The sequence below is a fragment of the Elephantulus edwardii genome, unplaced genomic scaffold, assembly GCF_000299155.1.
Source record: "Elephantulus edwardii isolate Elephantulus edwardi_28Jun2011 unplaced genomic scaffold, EleEdw1.0 scaffold00024, whole genome shotgun sequence".
Taxonomy (NCBI): Eukaryota; Metazoa; Chordata; class Mammalia; order Macroscelidea; family Macroscelididae; genus Elephantulus; species Elephantulus edwardii.
The window spans coordinates 1,384,117-1,402,683 of record NW_006399774.1 but is presented as its reverse complement, the minus strand read 5'-3'; the positions used below and the strand labels follow the sequence as shown (position 1 = coordinate 1,402,683).

The window sequence follows — 18,567 nt, the reverse complement described above, 5'->3', positions numbered from 1 at the left end:
GCGTTATGACGGCCCCAAGCGTTATGACGGCCCCAAGCGTTATGACGGCCCCATGCGTTATGACGGCCCCAAGCGTTATGATGGCCCCACGTGTTATGACGACCCCACGCGTCATGATGGCCCCACATGTTATGACAACCCTATGCATTATGACGACCCCATGTGTTATGGCGACCCCAAGCGTTATGATGGCCCCACATGTTATGATGACCCCATTCATTATGATGACCCTATGCATTACGATGGCTCCATGCATTATGGACTGTCTGGCTAGTCAGCTTCATGAAAGAAAAACACCAAGTCTAGCTTCACAGGTTTTACTAGGCGAGTCTGGGCCACCAACCTTGAGGTTAGCAGTCTAGGACAGGCCATCTGTGCCACCTAGCCTGTCTAAGGTGGGGAGGTTACACTTAACAGCTGAAAAAAAAACGGGGTGCACAGTGAATTTTTGAATGGAGTATAATTATGGACAAAGAAGCTCTGGGGCCTAGTACTAAGAGGCTTTGCAATCCCAAACAAAACTGGTTCAAATCCACCAACGGCTCCACAAAAGAAGGCCAGGCAATCTTCTCCTGGGTGATTTACTGGCTCTGAAAATCTGCTGACGTGTCCACTATAGGTCGGTTTTGACTTGATGGCACACAACAACAATAACAGCATGCAAAATTAACCTCAAGTAGTAAAACCAAACCAAAGAGTCCTGGCACACCATTCCAGAATCCACAGGAAAATTCCATTTTTGGAGGCCACTTTAGTGTACTCCCCTCACACAGGCTGTAAGTCAACACAGAGACACATCCTTGCCAAGAAAGCAAAAGAAGACAAGGCTATTTGGGCAGTGATGCCAACAGCACGATCAATATCAAAAGATGACACAGAACCTTCTGTCAAAGTGGTTTAAATAATTAAGCTGATTTCATAATGAATGAAAGAACTGAGAGTAATGGCTTAAATAATTAAGGAAGCTCTTACTGATGGGTAATTTGGCATTCTTTCCCTCAAAGCCATTTCCCCTTCTCAACCAAATATTCGTATGTTCCAAACATATCAGTGTGAGTAGTAAGAAGGAGTCAAGTAAGGTCCCTTAAAGTTGGGCACAAACCACCGTTGTAATTTAAAAGCCATCACTTGAATTTACAGTTTGGTGTCAGTAAGTTACGGGGTATGAACCCAGTTACTAGGAAAATAAACTGCCAACAGTTTTCAGATTTAGCAAACAGAGGGATAAGACACCTTGGACCCATCAACACCCCCATATGGCTCACGTCACTGCAGCAGGCCTGCGCTCATCCAGCCTGTAACACTTGAGTATGTCCGGGTACTCTGTAGACTGTGCCTCTCAGAGCTTACTGCAGATGGACGATATGGACAAAACCACCAGCAATTACAACAAATGTGACAAACACCAGGACAGACAGGGCAATGAGAGAGTATCCAATGAGTGCACAGAAAGGAGATCTAAGCAGATCTGGAATAGCAAGTACAGCCCGCCTTTAAACGGAGCAGTGGCAAATGACGCAGTGCCAGCCCGATAACACTGAGGGGAGCCTCAGAGGCAGCCCATATGCTATGTTTCATGTTTTTATGTTTACTGGGACAAAGATTTCTGACAAAGAAATTGAGGCTCGGCTCAGTGTTGAAGGTTCAAGGTTACATGATAAGAGAAGTGGAAGAACCAGGAATTGAACCCACACAGGTGGCCTGACGACTGCTGTTGTGGTGGTGGTGGTGTTGTGTGTGCCACTGAGTTGCCTGCGACTCACAGCGACCCTATGTACAACTTGGTTATTTTTATGCAACAAAAGCAATTGCTCTAATTGGGCGATTTCAGGCTGGGGAGTGGGCACGACCACACAGGGAGAGGGGACAGAGTAAGAAACGGAAGAAGGCAGAGCCTTGGGGAATGTGTGCTCTGAAGGAAGTCAGGAACTGAAACCAGGAAGGGGCACTGCGACTTAGAAGCAGCCCAGGGGAGGAGGCAGGTATGACAGATGTCAGGGAAGGAAAGGAGAGCTTTCAGACGAAGGGAGGGTCCACAGAGCCAAACGCTGAGCAGGCCTGGATGGAGGTGAGGACAACGACCCCTAGCGTCAGCAGCAAGAAGGTGCTGGTGATCAGTCATTGGCGGACCAAAGCCGATCACCTGATGAAATCATCTTGATCACCTCCTGCCACGTGACGCTGGTGTGATGGTCACCTCTCCCTCAGTCTAAATGGCAAATGGAGTAGAGTCAACACACAGACTCAGTTACATGAAGGTGCTCACACTCCCCAGTGTGTACTCTGAGTCAACATTCTGCTTTTTGAGCTGCAAAAGGAATAAGAACAATCACAAAGACAGGCATCGCCATCTTCCCACAGCTTCCTTGATGGAGGTGAAATTCCACTCTGAGCACTTAAATCTGCAAAGCTGTCACTGTTTGCAAAGGCCTGAGCAGTTCTCTTGGGCTACGGGACATGAGGCTGACATTCCCTCTCCCAAGGAGCTGGGGCTGGCCGCTGAAGGAGCTGGAGCTGGCCGCTGGAGACAGCCCAGCCCAGACACGCCCAGGATGACCTGCTCCAACTCCACCTCGCTGGCCAAGTCTTAATTGGAAACACAGTCCTGCCGAACTTTCGGCCAACTAATACAACTCAGGAGAATCGGAGAGTAGGAAGTATTTATTAGGTGCAATAAAAAGAGAGAAACCATAAAAACTTGCTTCTCCCTCATTCTTGCATTTGGTAACAATATTTGGTTTATCTGGGCTCCCAGCATCCTCTGAGCAGATTCTCAATTATCATGTTGACTTAGGAATCAATCAGAGCCATGCTAGTCTAATTATTTTATTTCCCTGTAACAGTTTATGGAGTTTGTTTACTGCAAACTACAGTGAACACCAACTGAATCACTTGGTGACAATTTGGAAACGATCCCTGGGAAGTTTACCACTAAATGACAAGTCAAGGAGACTGCTTATGCAGAGTAGGAACAAAATTGCTCTTAATTCCAGACTGTAGTTTAACAGCATCATTGCCATCAACCAGGGGGCTAACCATGAACATCAAATTCTAAGTTCTACCTGCAAGAGGAAACAGAGGCATGCTACCTCTCTTGGCCATTATAAGCTGACTAATTTCAAGCATATTTCATAAGCTGAATAAACCTTTGGGACTTCCCAAAACGGACCTGGGAAAAGAGTACTATTAAAAATCCTCACATCTGGTTTCCCTGCTTAATGTTTAAAAATGGAACGTTGGGCATTTTTAAATGACCAGAATAAAAAAAACTCACCACAAAAACCCCACACCTCCTTTCTAACTTTAAAAACAATGGGCTAACATCTGATACATACACAGAAATGTACTATCTTAGTATTTCAAGGCCGAAATGTATACATGAAACCCATAATGATACAAATAAAGCAAAATGAAAATATAAATTACATTAAAAAGGATGATGAACAGGATTGTGCAGAGATTTTTTAATCTTAATAATAGATCTAAAAATGTGAAATACTTTCAAATACATCAGAAGAAAAACATCCCATGTGTGACTCATTCCTCTATTTAGAAAAACGAGACAGGAAGTGCACTTCCAATATTGTTTACATAATGTATTAAGAGGTACCAAAACTTTATCTAAATTATCTAACTCCCCAATCTTAACTAAGCTGAATTCAGGTCCACAGGGAACTCTGGTGGCAAAGTGGTAAGAAGCTGTGCTGCAATCCCAAAAGCAAGCAATTCAAATCCATCAACTGTTCCAGGGGAGAATGATGGGAATTCTCCTCTGTGATTTAATGTCTCTGGGCTGAAGGGTGAGCTGTGAGTTGGTTCTGATTAGACAGCACACAACAAAAACAACGCTGCACCATAAATGAGCCTACCTGAAAATGCCTATATGTAATTCTTTCTTTTTCTTTTTTTATGTAATTCTTTCTATGTGTTGCCATAAAAAGAAAAATTATGGTAGTGTGTTGCCTAAAAAGTACTATGTTAACAACAGATGCACTTGGTCCAAACTTTGTTTAATAAAGAGTTGCATTTATCATACACTTCTAGTCATGCTGATTATTCAGAAAAGTTAGTAGTATTATTTTAATTAGGGAGCTCTGGTGGCCTAGTGCTAAGAATCAGCACAGCAATCCCAAAGTCACTGAGTTCAAATCCACCACCTGTTCCGTGGAAGAAAGATGGACAATCTCCTCCTGTGTAATCAACTGCCTTGGAAAACCCACTGGAGGGTCAACTATGGGTCAATCTCAACTTGATGGTATACAATAACAACAACATTATTTTAATTATCTAACAATAAATTCCATAGTCCATTGGTCCTTTTACCAAGATACATAGTGCAAAGGTCCTATAGTGATTTTTTTCCCAAATGTATTTGTCCTACTCTGAAACAAGAGAGCTCTATTTGCCAAGTTATGCATTTGAATATGTCTAAAGTATGCAGTTCGAATCCACCTGTTGCTTTATTGGAGAAAGATGGGCAATCACCTCCTGTTTAATTTGTCCTTGGTGGTGTTGTTGATTGTCTTCGAGTTGAGTACGACTCATGGTGACCCTATGAACAAAAGGCCTGAAGCCCTGCTACAACTATCGATATTTATCAAAGTTCATAGAGTTTCTGGAGGCAAGGTGTTTAGGAAGTGAAGGCCACTGCCTCTGAAAATCCACTAGAAGGTCAGCTATGAGTCGGTTCTGAATTTACGGTACTCAACAACAGTGGCCAAGTAGGTAGGGAGTTTCACTGTCAACTCAAAGTAGGCCGTTCAAATCCACCAGCTACTGTAGAAAATCTGAAAATCCTGTGGAGGGTTAACTGCAAGCTAGTTCTGACTTGACAACAATGATTCTGAAATGAGTACCAAATTCAACTCTGTATTATCGAGTTGGGAACTGATCCTCCCGGTGGTTTTCAGAGGCTGTAAACGGCACAGGAGGAGACTGTCCAACTTTCTCCAGCAGAGACACTAGCTAACTGGAACCGCCAAAGCAGCACCACCATTGGGCTAGCAGCACACTCCCAAGTTCATAGATACTTCTTTAGCTCCTAAGGAAGGAAGGTGCAATGGTTACTTTTGCATTGTCCCAAAAAGTGGGTTGGAACATTCTATAAACAATAATATTCATCATTGCAAGCTCATGGAAACAGCCCCAATGTCCAACCACAAACGAATGGATTGAGAAAGCATGGTACATTCATACAATGGAATACTATGCAGCAGGCAGGAGCAATGATTTTGCTTGTTTGATTTTTACCTTTTTGTTTGCTTCGATGATTACCTAACTTGGAAGGGACTGGAGACCATTATCCTGAGTGAAATAACTCAGTCCCACAAGGATAAATATTGTATAAAATCATTATTGTAGAATGAGTATAAGGATCCAAGAAGGGTAGGAGAGGTTGGAAGCAGAGGGATGAGGATGTGCAGGGGGATGGGGGATTAATCATGCGGTTGTACAATTTGATGGGGGAGGGGGGAGTTGAAAAAAATTTGTTCTTGAAAACAATGTATTCTGCCTGTGATTATTTTTCTTTTTAAAAGTCATTGAGAGGCCTTTGCACAAGGGAGGTTGGGCCACTGTGATTAAACTGAGTCCTTTGAAATTCTTAAGAAAGGAAAACAAACCAACAACAACAACAAAAAAATGCATTTGAATCTTATAAATAAACTAGCAGAAGGAAAAAATAGTCATTAAGGCAGGTATTCAACACCTTTTCATTCATCAAATGAAAAGCAAAGTGAGAGTGAAATTGTCTTTTAAGCTGGAATTCACTGAATTCACATACTTTAGGTTTCTGAACCGTTTCTGCCCCAGCAATGCAGAGACAGTTCAGCTCCTACCTCGAGGGTGGCAAGAGTGGGATGGAGACCATCCTGTGTGCGCGGAGGTCTCCTCGTGTACACACTCAGATACCCCCTGCAGCTGCAGGCCGGGCCGAGTGCTCAAACAAAATTCCTTTTCATTAGTGTAACTGGGAAAATATGTAAAACTCAAGAGTCCCTAAGATTCTTCTGGCAGAGTTCCCTGAACAATTCCCAGTACTTTTCATTCTGTCAGGCAAAGCAAATAAAGTGATGTGTAGGTGTAAATACCACAAGAAGTGAGGCTGATGAAATACAGATGATCCCGGCTGAGTAAGTAAGTGAGTCTCAAGCTGGAAGAAGAGCTTGTACAAAGGACTAATCTGGCCTGCATTTGGGTTATTAAGGGTACAAGAGTTATTTTTTTTAATCCCATTGTTTTGTACTTTAAACCCACTGTTGATATATTTAAATCACACTTATCTATAAATTAAAATGTACATTAGCCCTGTATTTTTATGTAGGATTATAGGAAAGTTATCTGGGTCTCAGAATTGTTCTAGATTCTGGGGAAAGACTAACGTGACTGTGTTTAGAGAAATCAGCAGGATACAATATGGTATTTTAGAGTCTGGCCTTAAAAATCTATAAAAAAGAATGGAAGTTTAAGTAAAATCCTGGAAGAATGATAAAAATTTTTAACATGCTGAGTAACAAGGTTAGGTGTTTTGCCTTCCTTATACTTGTTCTTATATTTTTTACAAGAAGCCATTTTAAAAAAAGACAAACAAACCCACAAAAACCAAAAATCAATTTTTAAAAGTCTTCAAAACTTGCAGAGTCTATAATATATGAAATCCCCAAAACTTAAGGGAGAAAAAAAAAATCCCAAAACAACAACAAAGTACTGAATCCCAAAGCTCATCTGTACGGAAGTTACAGCTACGCATATGGCTTAAAAATGACTTTTTCCTGTAGCTAAGGGAATCAAAAGTAAAAATGTGGAAGTGATTATTATTTTTAATTGACATTACTTCCAACTGCAAAGGACTGTGTTGTAAACTGGCTGCAAGCAGTGAACTAACAGAGAGTCGATACCAGAGGAAGCTGAAACACTTTAATGTGTGGGCTGCAGTGGGGAAGTTGGTCACGGACCTATCCACAGTGCTAAAAGAGCAATGATGCCAGTTTAAAGACTAAGGAGGGCCTGATGCAAACAAACCATGGCGCTTTCAGCTGCTTCCTACCATCTGGAAGTTGGACAGTGTATAACAAGACAGAAGAAGAATCGCTGCCTTTGCATTGTGATGTTGGAGAAGAGGACTGAATATTCGTGATCTGCCAAAAGAATAAATAACCATGTCTTAAAGGAATCACAGAGTGTTCATCAGAGCAAGGACGGTGAAACTTCGTCTCACATACTATGGTTCTAGTTTCAGGAGGAGTCAGTCCTTAGAGGCATCATGCCAGAAACGATAAGAGGGTTGATGAAAGAGAGGCAGACCCTCAACGAGATAGGCTAGAGCAGGACAGAGATGGTAAGAATGACGCAGGTTAAGGCCAGGATCAGATCTCTTGTTCTTAGGATTGCTGTAAGTAGTGGTCGACTTGATGGCACCTAACGAGATATGAGTGTGCATACACACACACATACACACACACACATCCCTGTTTCAGGAACTCTGAGCCCTGGAGAGTAAGGAGCGACACTGTCAACCAAGGGCAAGCAGTTCAAATTCACCACCAACACTGCAAGAGAAAGATGAGTGGGCTCCTCTCACGGGATTTCCAGCTCTGCAAATCAGCTAGAGAGTGAGGTGTGAACTGCTTCTGACTCGACGGCAATGGGGCGGCTATATACACTGACCATACAGAAAGCAAACAAGCCAATATAGATATGGTTCTTTTTGTTTGCTTGTCGCACTTTGGGAGAGAAGTTCCTACATCTCTTAATGAAGGCAAACAAACAAAAAAAAACCCTCACAGCTGATACGTCAAACCCCTTCTGAGAAAGCAGCCCTGTGGATGGAGAATTGTCTCACTGGATTTCTCTAAGGCTGTCCACGTCTATAAAGGCACACTTAGCTTTCTCCGCCATGCGGCAAAACATTGTCATACTTTGCTACAGATGCACAGAAACCAAAACAGGATGCTTCCATCAGGGTTTTAAGCAACAGATCGATCCATACAGGGGAGACTGCCCATTTCCCTCCCTCTGGAACAGCTGGTGGATTAGAACTGCAGGCCTTCCAGTTAGCAGCCCAACACATTATGCACTAAGCCACCAGGGCTTCAAATTCAACCTCAACCACTTTCTCTTTTTCAATGGTGCCGAAAGGCCCACAATTCCATTTCCATTCTTCCGTATCTTTTCTAAGTAAGGAATCGACAGCACAGATTCAGAAAGTGATCAGTGCTCTCCATGATTTAGTCTGCACATGAGCACTTGGTACTTCACTTAGACCTACAGGCATCATGCCCCCTTCAGCTCAGTTATACAGGTCAATGCCAGCAAAGGAAGAATGTGGGAGAATGTTCTCCTAGGCACGAGGACCACGTGGCTGTGACCCCGTGTCCACCACCACTGGCACATGGCTGGAGCCACACGTGACTTCAAGCTAGAACACCTAACACATGACAGCACCCCCAGAGCTTTTGGTTTTGCTGTTGTTGAATGCCACCAAGTCAATTGTCACAGACAGTGATGCCACGTGACTGAGTTGAAATGCCCCACTGGGTTCTCCAGGCTGGAAACCTCGACAGGACCAAATCACCAGGTCTTTCTCCCACAAGCCACTGCGTGGGTCAGAGCATCAATTTTCCAGTAAGAGGTTGAGTGCTTAACTACTGTGCCACCAGGGCTCCTCTCAAGCTAGGAAGTTTGTTGATCAAACCACCATCATAGCCTTTTCTTTGGGCGTGTAATTCTGTGTTCCATGGACGGGCTGCACCCTGTGTAGATTTGTGTCAACTTCCAATATTCACGATCATGTTGTTGTTATGTGCCATCGAGTTGCCTGCGACCAACAGCAACCCTACAGACAGCAGTTCTGAGGCCTGCCCTGTCCTGAGCCAGTCTAACTAATTCCAACACATCAACCATAAAAATACACAAATCAGCTCGTCAGTACAGAAAGCAGCTGAATGATTCCTTCTTTGCAAAACAGAGTCTTCTGAGTTTTTCTAAATTCTGTCCATTCCCAACAAGTGAGGAAACCAGTGACTCCCGTCACCAGAAAACCTGAAGCCACGTGGAGGGAAGCAGGTATGTGGGGAAAACGCTAGATGAATGTCCAAGTGTCTACCGGATAATTAAATAGTTAACAGATGGCATTCTGTGTGGCCTCACTTATTCAAGATAGGGCCTTGGAGGGAGCTCTGGTGGCCTAATGGCAAGACGCTGCACTGCAATCCCAGAGGTGTGTGGTTCAAATCCATCAGATGGTCTGCTGGGGAAGGAGGGACAATCTCCTCCTGTACCAGCCAGATACAATTTGATGGTACACACACAAAATAATAAATTTTTAAAAAAAGGGGAAAAAAAGATAGGGCCTTGGGGGGTGGGGGGAGAGGGCTGGGCGGATAGAGAAGTGCAGCAATGAATGAATGGAAATCCAAATTCTCTGTAAATGTTCATTAAAATTATTTAAAAAAAAAAAAAAGATAGGGCCTTGAGAGAGCCTTCCTTAGGGCTGAGGATGGCATTTACTTCCTTGTTTAAAAAATTATTATAAAACGAGTTTGCATTATTCTTGATACTATAAGAAGGAATTTTTAAAAATAAAGTGCTGCTACGAACAATTAAAGGCATCGCAGTGGTGCAGGGTGCTGTGCGCTAAGCCAAAGCAGTTCAAATCCACCAGCAGCTGCGTGGGAGGCAGGTGAGCAGTCTCCTCCTGTCCACAGCCTCAGAACCTCGATGGAGGGACTGTGTAGGAACTCACCCAACGACAGTAGGCTCGCTGGTGGTTGACACGGCAGTGAGAGGCTACCTTTCTGTTTCTGTTGAGCGAAAGCATCTGTTCTCAGGGCCTTTCGTCAATCATGTTGTTGTGCGTACTGTTGACCCATAGCTGACCCTTTGGCGGGTTTTCAGAGGCAGTTAATTGCACGGGAGGAGACTGCCCATCCTTCTCCTGCAGGGCAGCTGGTGGCCTTGAACCACATGCCTCTGGGATTGCAGCACTGGTTCTTGCCACTAGGCCACCAGCATAGCTTGGGGGTGTGATGGTTAAGCTGGATGCAGACTAGAAGGCTGATGGCTCAACCCACTAAGTATTTTCCGCAGGAAGCTCTGGTGGCCTAGTGGTAAGGACGCGTGCAGCCAACCTAAAGGTATACGTGTGGTTCGAATGCACTGGCTGCTCTGTGGGAGAAAGATGGGCCACCTCGTCCCGTGACACGCTGGAGGGTCAGCTCTAAGTTGGTTCTGACACAACAAAAAGTTACTCCATGTGAGAAAGACACCACAATTGGCTTCCAAAGATTACGGCCACGGAAGCCTAACAGGACAGTTCTACTCTGTCCTTCAGCGTCAATATGAATCTGAATTGATCTGATATGAACATAGCAACCGTGACCCCATGTTGCCTACTCAAGAAAGGTTGCTGGTTCAAATCCACCCATCAATTCAACGGCAGAAAAATCTGTAGAGATCTGCTCTCATAAAGACGACAGTCTATGAAACCTTATGAGGACGTCGTCTGCCTCATACTGTTTACTCTGCATCAGAATTATCTCAATGACAACAGCATAGTAAACATTATATATGTAAAACATACAGTCGACAATGGGATCTTGGAGGCTGTAAATCACATGAGAAGAGACTGCCAATTTTTCTCCCAAGGAGTAGCTGGTGGATTTGAACCTCCTGCCTGTGGCCTGGCAGGGAAACTCCATACTCACTAGGCCACTAGGGCCCCTGTACTTACAGCATAAACCACAGCCAGTGCAATAAAATGTCAAGACTAACAAAGGAAGTTACATGTTCTCTTGAGCTCCCTCAGGTCACAGTGAAGAAATATTTGAAATCCCTTGTTTCCCATCAGCGTTTTAACTAGCAAGAACCTTGTACTTGGATATATAGTCTTTTAAAAAGGAGAGGAACTAACACACACTCATTTTCAAAAAACGATAAACAAGTCTTTTTATGGAACTCTTTCGTATAATGAGCAATACTCTGAGCATTAATGCTGAAATGTTAGAAAAACAAATTTTTCATACCGAGATTCTCTAAATAGGAAAAATCAAGGATATTAACAGGGAAATATGGGGCCACTGTACAGGGGAAAGCCTGTCAATTTTCCATTAGAATGTTTCAAAATAGAAAGCATGTGTTATGTGCACAGTTCAAATATGTGACGTTCAATTCTTACTTTGCCTTTCCATCCCCCTGAAAGGGTGAAAATATGAAGGTAGATGAGCTGTGATGATTGTATCGTATTATGAGAAACAAAAGATTCACAATTCGTTATGCTTTATGTTTTGTGACGGAGACAAATTAGTTTGGCGCTGGGAGAAAACTTACCTCATGTTAATGAAGGAATGCCAAGTGCAACAGACATGGGAATTTCAAATTTGAGCGCAGGATGGATGTGAGGGGAATGAGGATAGAAAGAAAAGAGGACAGAGTTTTTCAAACACATCTTCTCAAAAGACGATTTAAAAGTTGGCTTACCCAGCAACTAGGACGTATTTTCCATCTGCTTGGTCTTTCAACCTTTCGAGTACAGACAAACGCACTTTGGCTTTGCTTTTGCCGTAGATTTCAATTTCATCTGCCAGCAAGCCTATCTCCTTGGCCAGGACCTCCACAGCTTTGGGAGTCTGTCCTCTTGAAATCTCAATATCACTGGGAGGAAAACATACAAGAGACAAGAGTCTTCTCAGCATAGGTGGTCGCTGTTCACATAAGTAACAACCATACACACCCCGCCAACAATCAAATGAACCCAGTTACTCCACGGTCCTTTCTGCCCAGCATTACAGAGTGCAACTGCTAACAATTAATGTGCAGGAGAAAGGAATGCATTATCTTGGAAAAAGCCTCCCTGAAAAAGTCAACCAGTCCAAGATTTCTATGGGGATGGTGGCGTGCAAGTCCAGTGACTAAACCCATGGCACAGAGCAGGAAGCACTGTCCACCAGAGTGTATCCAAAGGCCTCCCACCATTCCAAGTCACCAGAGAGCCAAATGCTTTGCACGGGTCACTGTCGTGGTGGTTAACCACGAATAAAAGGGCTGTTGCATAACGCTCTCCGAATGGGCCAGCCATTGTGTCTCTTGGTTATTCAAAAATGTGTTTGTTTCATCTGCATCCACACTTTCCCTCTTTATTTCCTATTTCAAGTCCAAAATCACATTTCAAAATAGTTGATTAATTACATGACCACTGGTAAAATGACCTAATGCGCCAAGCTCAACTTCAAACACTGGAGATTTTAGTAGCTCCGACGTGCTGGTGGGCACAAGTCCTGAATGGTTCTGTTTTACCAGCCAGAAGTGAACCCCAGCTCTCATTCTGCAAGAGGAACCATCAGTATCTGGAATGATGAGCTTTGCAGAGAGCAGTTTCTGGGGCACAATTTTTGGGGTCATTTCTCTTACTGGGGCTCAGGCCACTCATGTGTCTGGCAGCTGTCTGTGCGTGAACAGGGGTTAGAACAGATTTACTCCCCAGGCAGTCTGAGGCAAGACCAGAGCCTTGAGCCTGGAGGAGGGAGAGGCAGCATTGTTCTAGAGGGTTCTATGCCGCAGAAGGCAGCAGTTCCACAGCTCAGCATGGGGGACGTGTTTTGTAGGACAGCATTTTCTTCACAGTGTGCTGTATATCCCAATCCTCAAGGGTAAAAATTCTCCGGCTCTTACTTTTCTGGGCCATTGTGGCAAATCACAGCTCACCTGTGTTGTGGCTAGCTCCATCACGACTTTATGAATCACTAAGAAGGCAAGACACTGCCTTTGAACACAGGCTACATCATCACCTATTACACGTATCCTGATTTCAGAAATGAAAAATAAAAATAGAGTAAATTTGACGGTTATTGTTACTATCGAGTCTGAACCGACCCACAGTTGACCCTCCTGTGGGTTTTGAGAAGCATTTAATCGCCTGGGAGGAGATCGCCCATCCTTCTCCCAAGGAGCAGCTGGTGGCCTCGAACCACGTGCCTTTGGGATTTCAGCACAGCTTCTTGCCACTGGGCCACCAGTTGCTGCTGCTGTTGTTGTTGTTGTTGATTGCCGCCTAGTCAAGCACAGTGACCCTATGAACAAAAGGCCTGAAGCCTTTTTATAACTATCGACATTTATCAAAGTTCATAGAGTTTCCAGAGGCATGTTGTTTATTAGGAAGTAAATGCCACTCCTGCTTCTAAAGGCCACCAGAGCTCCCTAATTTGACAGTAGATGGTAAATGAGAATGACCATACTTACCAAAAACGGTATATGGTAAATTCATTCTCATTTAATTTTGGAAAAAATAAGAAAGAACAACAGCGTAGTAATTCAATTAGGAAAAAATTATCTAGTATTGAAATCACAGTCCTTTTAAGTGGTTCCTTGGCCCCATGGATAATTTTAAATACTGACGGCGCTCGCCCGAGTAGATTTGAGTAGGAAGAAAACGCAAGGCCCACCTGGGTACAGGGGAGAGAGGCTGCAGTTTCAGGCAGCGCAGTCTCCACCGCGTGTACTGCTGCTCTCGGAGCCACCGCCGTCCACTGCTGACCACGTTCTTCAGGGGAAACAGGAAGGAAAACGTAAGTCACGAGAGCAAAAGCTGACCAGTGCCTGCTTAGGCAAGGGAAGCGCTTCTCACAGAAAGTCTACCATGAAGAATTATAAAGCTGCACCATAAACTAAGTGAACACCAGGAACAATTTTATTTACATAAATTTCATTTGCAGTTTTTCATTTTTTTTTCCCCAAATAAAAATAATGTGAGACACATGTACTTTGTTGTTGCTGCTGTGAACCATTGAGTCAGAATTGACCTATCATTGACCCTGGGTTTCTAAGAGCAGTAAATCACATAGGAGTTCACTGCCCGTCTTTCTCCTATAGAGCAGAAGGTGGATTTGAACGCCATATCTTTGCATTGGCAGTGCCATTCCTTACCATTAAGCCACCAGGACTCCCTGATGTACTGTTAAGATTACTGAAATGCTCACTAAGGACACGTTGAACATGGATGAAATGATGCTGAGTATGGTCCTTACCTCAAGTCAAAAAGAAATGGGACAGAAGCATATACCCACATAAATGACCAACTTGGATGCTCAGCTTTCAAAACACCTAACACTATTTCAAGTCTATCATATAACCCGGTGCAGCTGGTAAACATGCACAAAAGTGGGGCGTTCAACAGTGATACAGACATATACATAGCTTCTTTTTCTCTTCCTTTTTTTTTAACATATACATACTACACTACAAATAGAATATAGGACCAAAAAGGGAACTAAAAATACATGGAAATAAAATGTCCTTTTAGTCAAATTATAGCATATGCTTCATAGAGAAATGGGATCCCCTTTTGAAGTAGAAAATTTTGTTATTACTTTGTATGGAAGAAGGACATCAAACCTAAAACTTGCTTCCGTTTAATCTGACTCTAACAGAGACACTAGCAGTTCAGGTTTCTCTACTGCTAGTTGGTGCCACTGCCGGGGGCACCAGCACTGCACGCTCAGAGGTGTCAGGACACTCTGTTGACTGTGTGGACAGCTGTAGGCCTTAGGCTTTGGGTCACAGAGATGATGGTGGTGTGTAAAGATTTTTACCAATTCTTGAATACGCCCATCTTTAGGAAGCGAGTCCATCCACTTCCCCCTGGGTGCGAGCCAGACTTGTTTCTGAGTGGTATTGTGTGGTGTTTCTCTGTTCTGTCTTGGATCACTTGTTCCGGGGAACGTTAGCTACCATGTGAATAGCAGTCCTTTAAAGAAGCATAGTCCTCATTCCAACAGCCACTGAAGAATAAAATGTGACATGCCAACAGCCATGAATGTGTGCTATCCTGGAAGTAGACCTCTGGCCCTAAGCAAGCTCTAATTGACGTCTCGATTTTAATCACCTGAGCCAGAAGCGCCCAGCTAAGCTGCACCTAGATTCCCAGGCCGGACAAACTGTGAGATGGTGAATGCTTGCTGTTGTAAGCTGCTAAGTTTTGGTGCACAGCATCAGAGAGCTAACACATACAGCTCAGCCTGGGTCTTCATCCCACCATTGTGTGATCCCAGTTTAAGTTTTCTAAGTCTTTGTCTCCATACCTTTTCAACATGTATGCAGAGCAGATTATCCGAGAGGCTGGGCTCTATGAGGAGAATTGTGGCATCAGGATTGGTGGAAGATCTATTAACAATCTCCGTTATGCAGATGACACAACCCTGCTTGCTGAAACTGAGGAGGACCTCATGCACTTGCTGCGAAGGGTCAAGGACTGAAGCCTTCAGTATGGACTGAGGCTCAATGTCAAGAAGACAAAGATTCTCGCCACTGGACCAATTAGCAGCGTCAGGATGGATGACAAAGAGATTGAGAGTGTTCACAGCTTCAGTTTGCTCGGCTCCACAGTTAACACTCTTGGCACCAGCAGTCAGGAAATCAAAAAGCGTATCGCGATGGGAAAGTCTGCTGTTAGGGACCTCTCAAAGGTACTCAGGAGCAACAGTGTCTCTCTGGAGACTAAGGTGCGCCTGATACAGGCCATGGTCTTTGCAATCGCTTGTTATGCATCAGAGAGTTGGACAATGACTAGGGAGGACAGAAGGAGAGTGGATGCTTTTGAGCTGTGGTGCTGGAGAAGGGTACTGAATGTACCATGGACTGCCAGGAAAACAAACAGATTCATCTTGGAGAGGATTAAACCAAGCTACTCCTTGGAGGCAAGGATTCTGGGGCTTTGTCTGACATACTTTGGACATGTTGCCAGGAGGGACGGGTCCTTGGAGAGGGACATCATGCTTGGGAGGGTGGAGGGACAGCGCAGGAGGGGAAGACCCTCTATGAGATGGATTGATTTGGTGACTGGGGTAATCGGGATGGGTGTGTCAGAGGCGGTGCGGTTGGCGCAGGATAGAGCAGGGTTTAGGGCTGTTGTGCACAGGGTCACTATGAGTCGGAAATGACTCGGCCGCACATAACAACAAAGTCTTTGCTTCTTCATCTGTCAAATGGGCACAACAGTATTTTCTAACAGGGCTGTTTTGAGAATGAAATGTTTAACACTGTGTTAGGTAAACAGAAATAACTTGCAAACTGGAAGGTACTAAACGCTCTAAATTCCAACTCTTTACAAAGCGAAGAGGAACAAACCTGAATCCGCAGAGCTGACGCCAAAAGACTCACGTCGTCCTCGACAATGAGGCCGCTGGGATGCACCTTGGGAGACTCACACTCAAGCTTCCCTGAAACAGACACAAGGTGGAGGAAGACGCTCAAGGCATTGTTACATGTAACCAACTGCTCCTTTCAAAAAGGGGAATATAGGGGGCGTTCCGCAAAAATGAGCAAAACTTTACATCAGACAGAAGTAAAACAACGGGCTCAAACACACCAATACTGTGGAAGATGGCTCAGGCTAAGCAGAATTTCATTCTACTCTTCGTAAGCTCACCAAGGGTCAGCTGTTGGCTAGACAGCAAGTACGAACAATAAAATAAAGCGGGCACGTGGCATAACAGTCTCACTTCCCAGCCCAAGAAGCACAGGTCTGAGGGCCCAAGCGCAGATGGGTCTCGGGGCCCAGCAGAGCCTCACTCTGGTGGGGCTTATTCTATATTTTATAGCAGACCAGTCCTCCTTAGCCACTAACCTGGGATAAGCACTACAACGTGTGTGAACTAGGTCAAGCTAATTTCTCATGCTGAAATCAGAGAATGCCTACCACATGGTTGCTTTTAAATAAACCAAGTATTCCATCATGATTTCCATATCATGTGGCATTTTAAAAGAAGTGTAAATGGCAGTACAAGTCCAACCGGGTACATTCTAATTACAAGGCAGGACAGCCTGGTGAATGGAGCCAAACGACTTAAGAGTTCAACCTGGATTATAATCCTGTCTCCACCTCTTGAAGCAACTGTGACTTCAGACAGAGTATAACATGACTACTCCCGACATGATCAGGGAGATGTGTCAGCATGACCCGCAGGGAGCGGTGCTATTAACCCAAAGTCAACAGCTCTCTCATGGTTTAGAACCCACCAGAGACACCACGGGAGAGAGACAGGCCATCTCCCGTGTGCCCTCTGCCGCCAAACACACACGGAGGGTCGGCTAGGAGTCAGGAGCCCTTCACCGGCAGTAAGTGTCCATCAGTGTCATAGCGTTTTTCTAGTGAAATGTGAAAAGGTATGTAAAGCACATGGCGAGTGTGTATATCTGTGTTGTGTGTGTTTAACACATTGCCGCACACTTTTAAATTGATGACCATGCTTACAAAACCCTTTTTTTTTTTCTACATTGGATTACTGTCATTTGCGGCAATGTGCTAATTACTGTGAAAATACTGCTTGGAAGAACAGAGAAATATTTCACAGTATAAACGGTAAGATTTATACCTTAACCGATTTCATTTTCTAACATATTGTACTTTAATTTTGTTATCAGTATATTTAATTTTTACTAGATAATTCACAGAAATAGAAGCAATTTCATTTGTGAGTACAAAGCAGAAAGGAGAGGAAACACCTATTTTATGTTATGTTGCTATGCTATGCTATGCTATGCTATGCTATGCTATGCTATGCTATCTTATGTTACGTAACATTATTTTATGCTGCTATGAACCATCAAGTTGAAGTCAATCCGCTACTGGCCCTCCAGTGAGTTTTCAGAAGCAGTTAATTGCACAGGAAGAGATTGTTCATTCCTCCTGTGAAGCAGCTGGTGGATTCAAATCGTGTCCCTTTAGTTTGGCACACAATTCCTTACCATAAGGCCACCAGAGCTCCATATCCTATATAATGAAACCCATGTTATTTGAAAGGTGAGACTTGGACAATTTAAAAACTTCCCATCATAAAGGTAATCTGACCACTTTTCCATCAAAACTGACAGGTTATGTACTAAGAAATTAGTTTGAAGGATAGCTTGGTTTCCAAAATTTAAAGGCATATGTAGAAGGCTTTGAGAATTTCTCTAGTTGGCACTTATAAAACACATGCAAAATAAAATAAAATTAAAAAACACATGCAAAATAAAGAAAGAAAATGTGTTGCATTTAGCCTTACTTAGACAAAAAGAAACATTTCTAAGTCAAGAAATCACTGGTGTCTGGCCACCATTCCTGAACATTTTCATCAAATATTTATTTTAGAGAGAAATCCTGATCAACGGCGGGAAATACAGAACAGAATTAAAAATTCTCATGGAATGCAGACTTCCTGGAGCTTTGAAGGCTGAATGAAATCTTGAAACTACAGTTCTAAGATATTTTTTAAACTTGAAACAAAAAATAACCCCTGAAGTCTTCTTCAAAGCAAACAACAGTTAAGCTTAACCAGTGAAAAAATGTTTGCCTTATACATTATGTTCTTTTAAGAACCACTTTACTGAATCAAAGTGACAACAGGAACTTGAAAAATTGTACAGGTACCTCAGGGGGCAATGATTAATATTAATGAAGGAGAAAGAACTCAGAAAAAGGGTTAAGAATGGTTTAACAACTTGAAAAATGTTATCAAAGGTCACCAACTGTACAGGTCTAAAGAGTACAAGTTATGCTGTGGATATTCTCAACAGTAAACAACAACAACAACAACA

The 18,567-nt window shown here is 43.5% G+C and overlaps 1 protein-coding gene across 1 annotated transcript in view; it reads right to left on the bottom strand.

The window, feature by feature from the left end:
• The window catches only part of LOC102846330 (monofunctional C1-tetrahydrofolate synthase, mitochondrial-like), a 247,301-nt gene that overhangs the window by 176,964 nt on the left and 51,770 nt on the right, over nt 1-18,567 (bottom strand). Inside the window, exons 12-14 of the mRNA XM_006882798.1 lie at nt 16,117-16,208; nt 13,437-13,534; nt 11,476-11,649 (exon numbers count right to left, since the gene is read on the bottom strand). Of these exons, the coding sequence (XP_006882860.1) occupies nt 11,476-11,649; nt 13,437-13,534; nt 16,117-16,208 (364 nt within the window). The remainder of the gene's footprint in view (nt 1-11,475; nt 11,650-13,436; nt 13,535-16,116; nt 16,209-18,567) is intronic.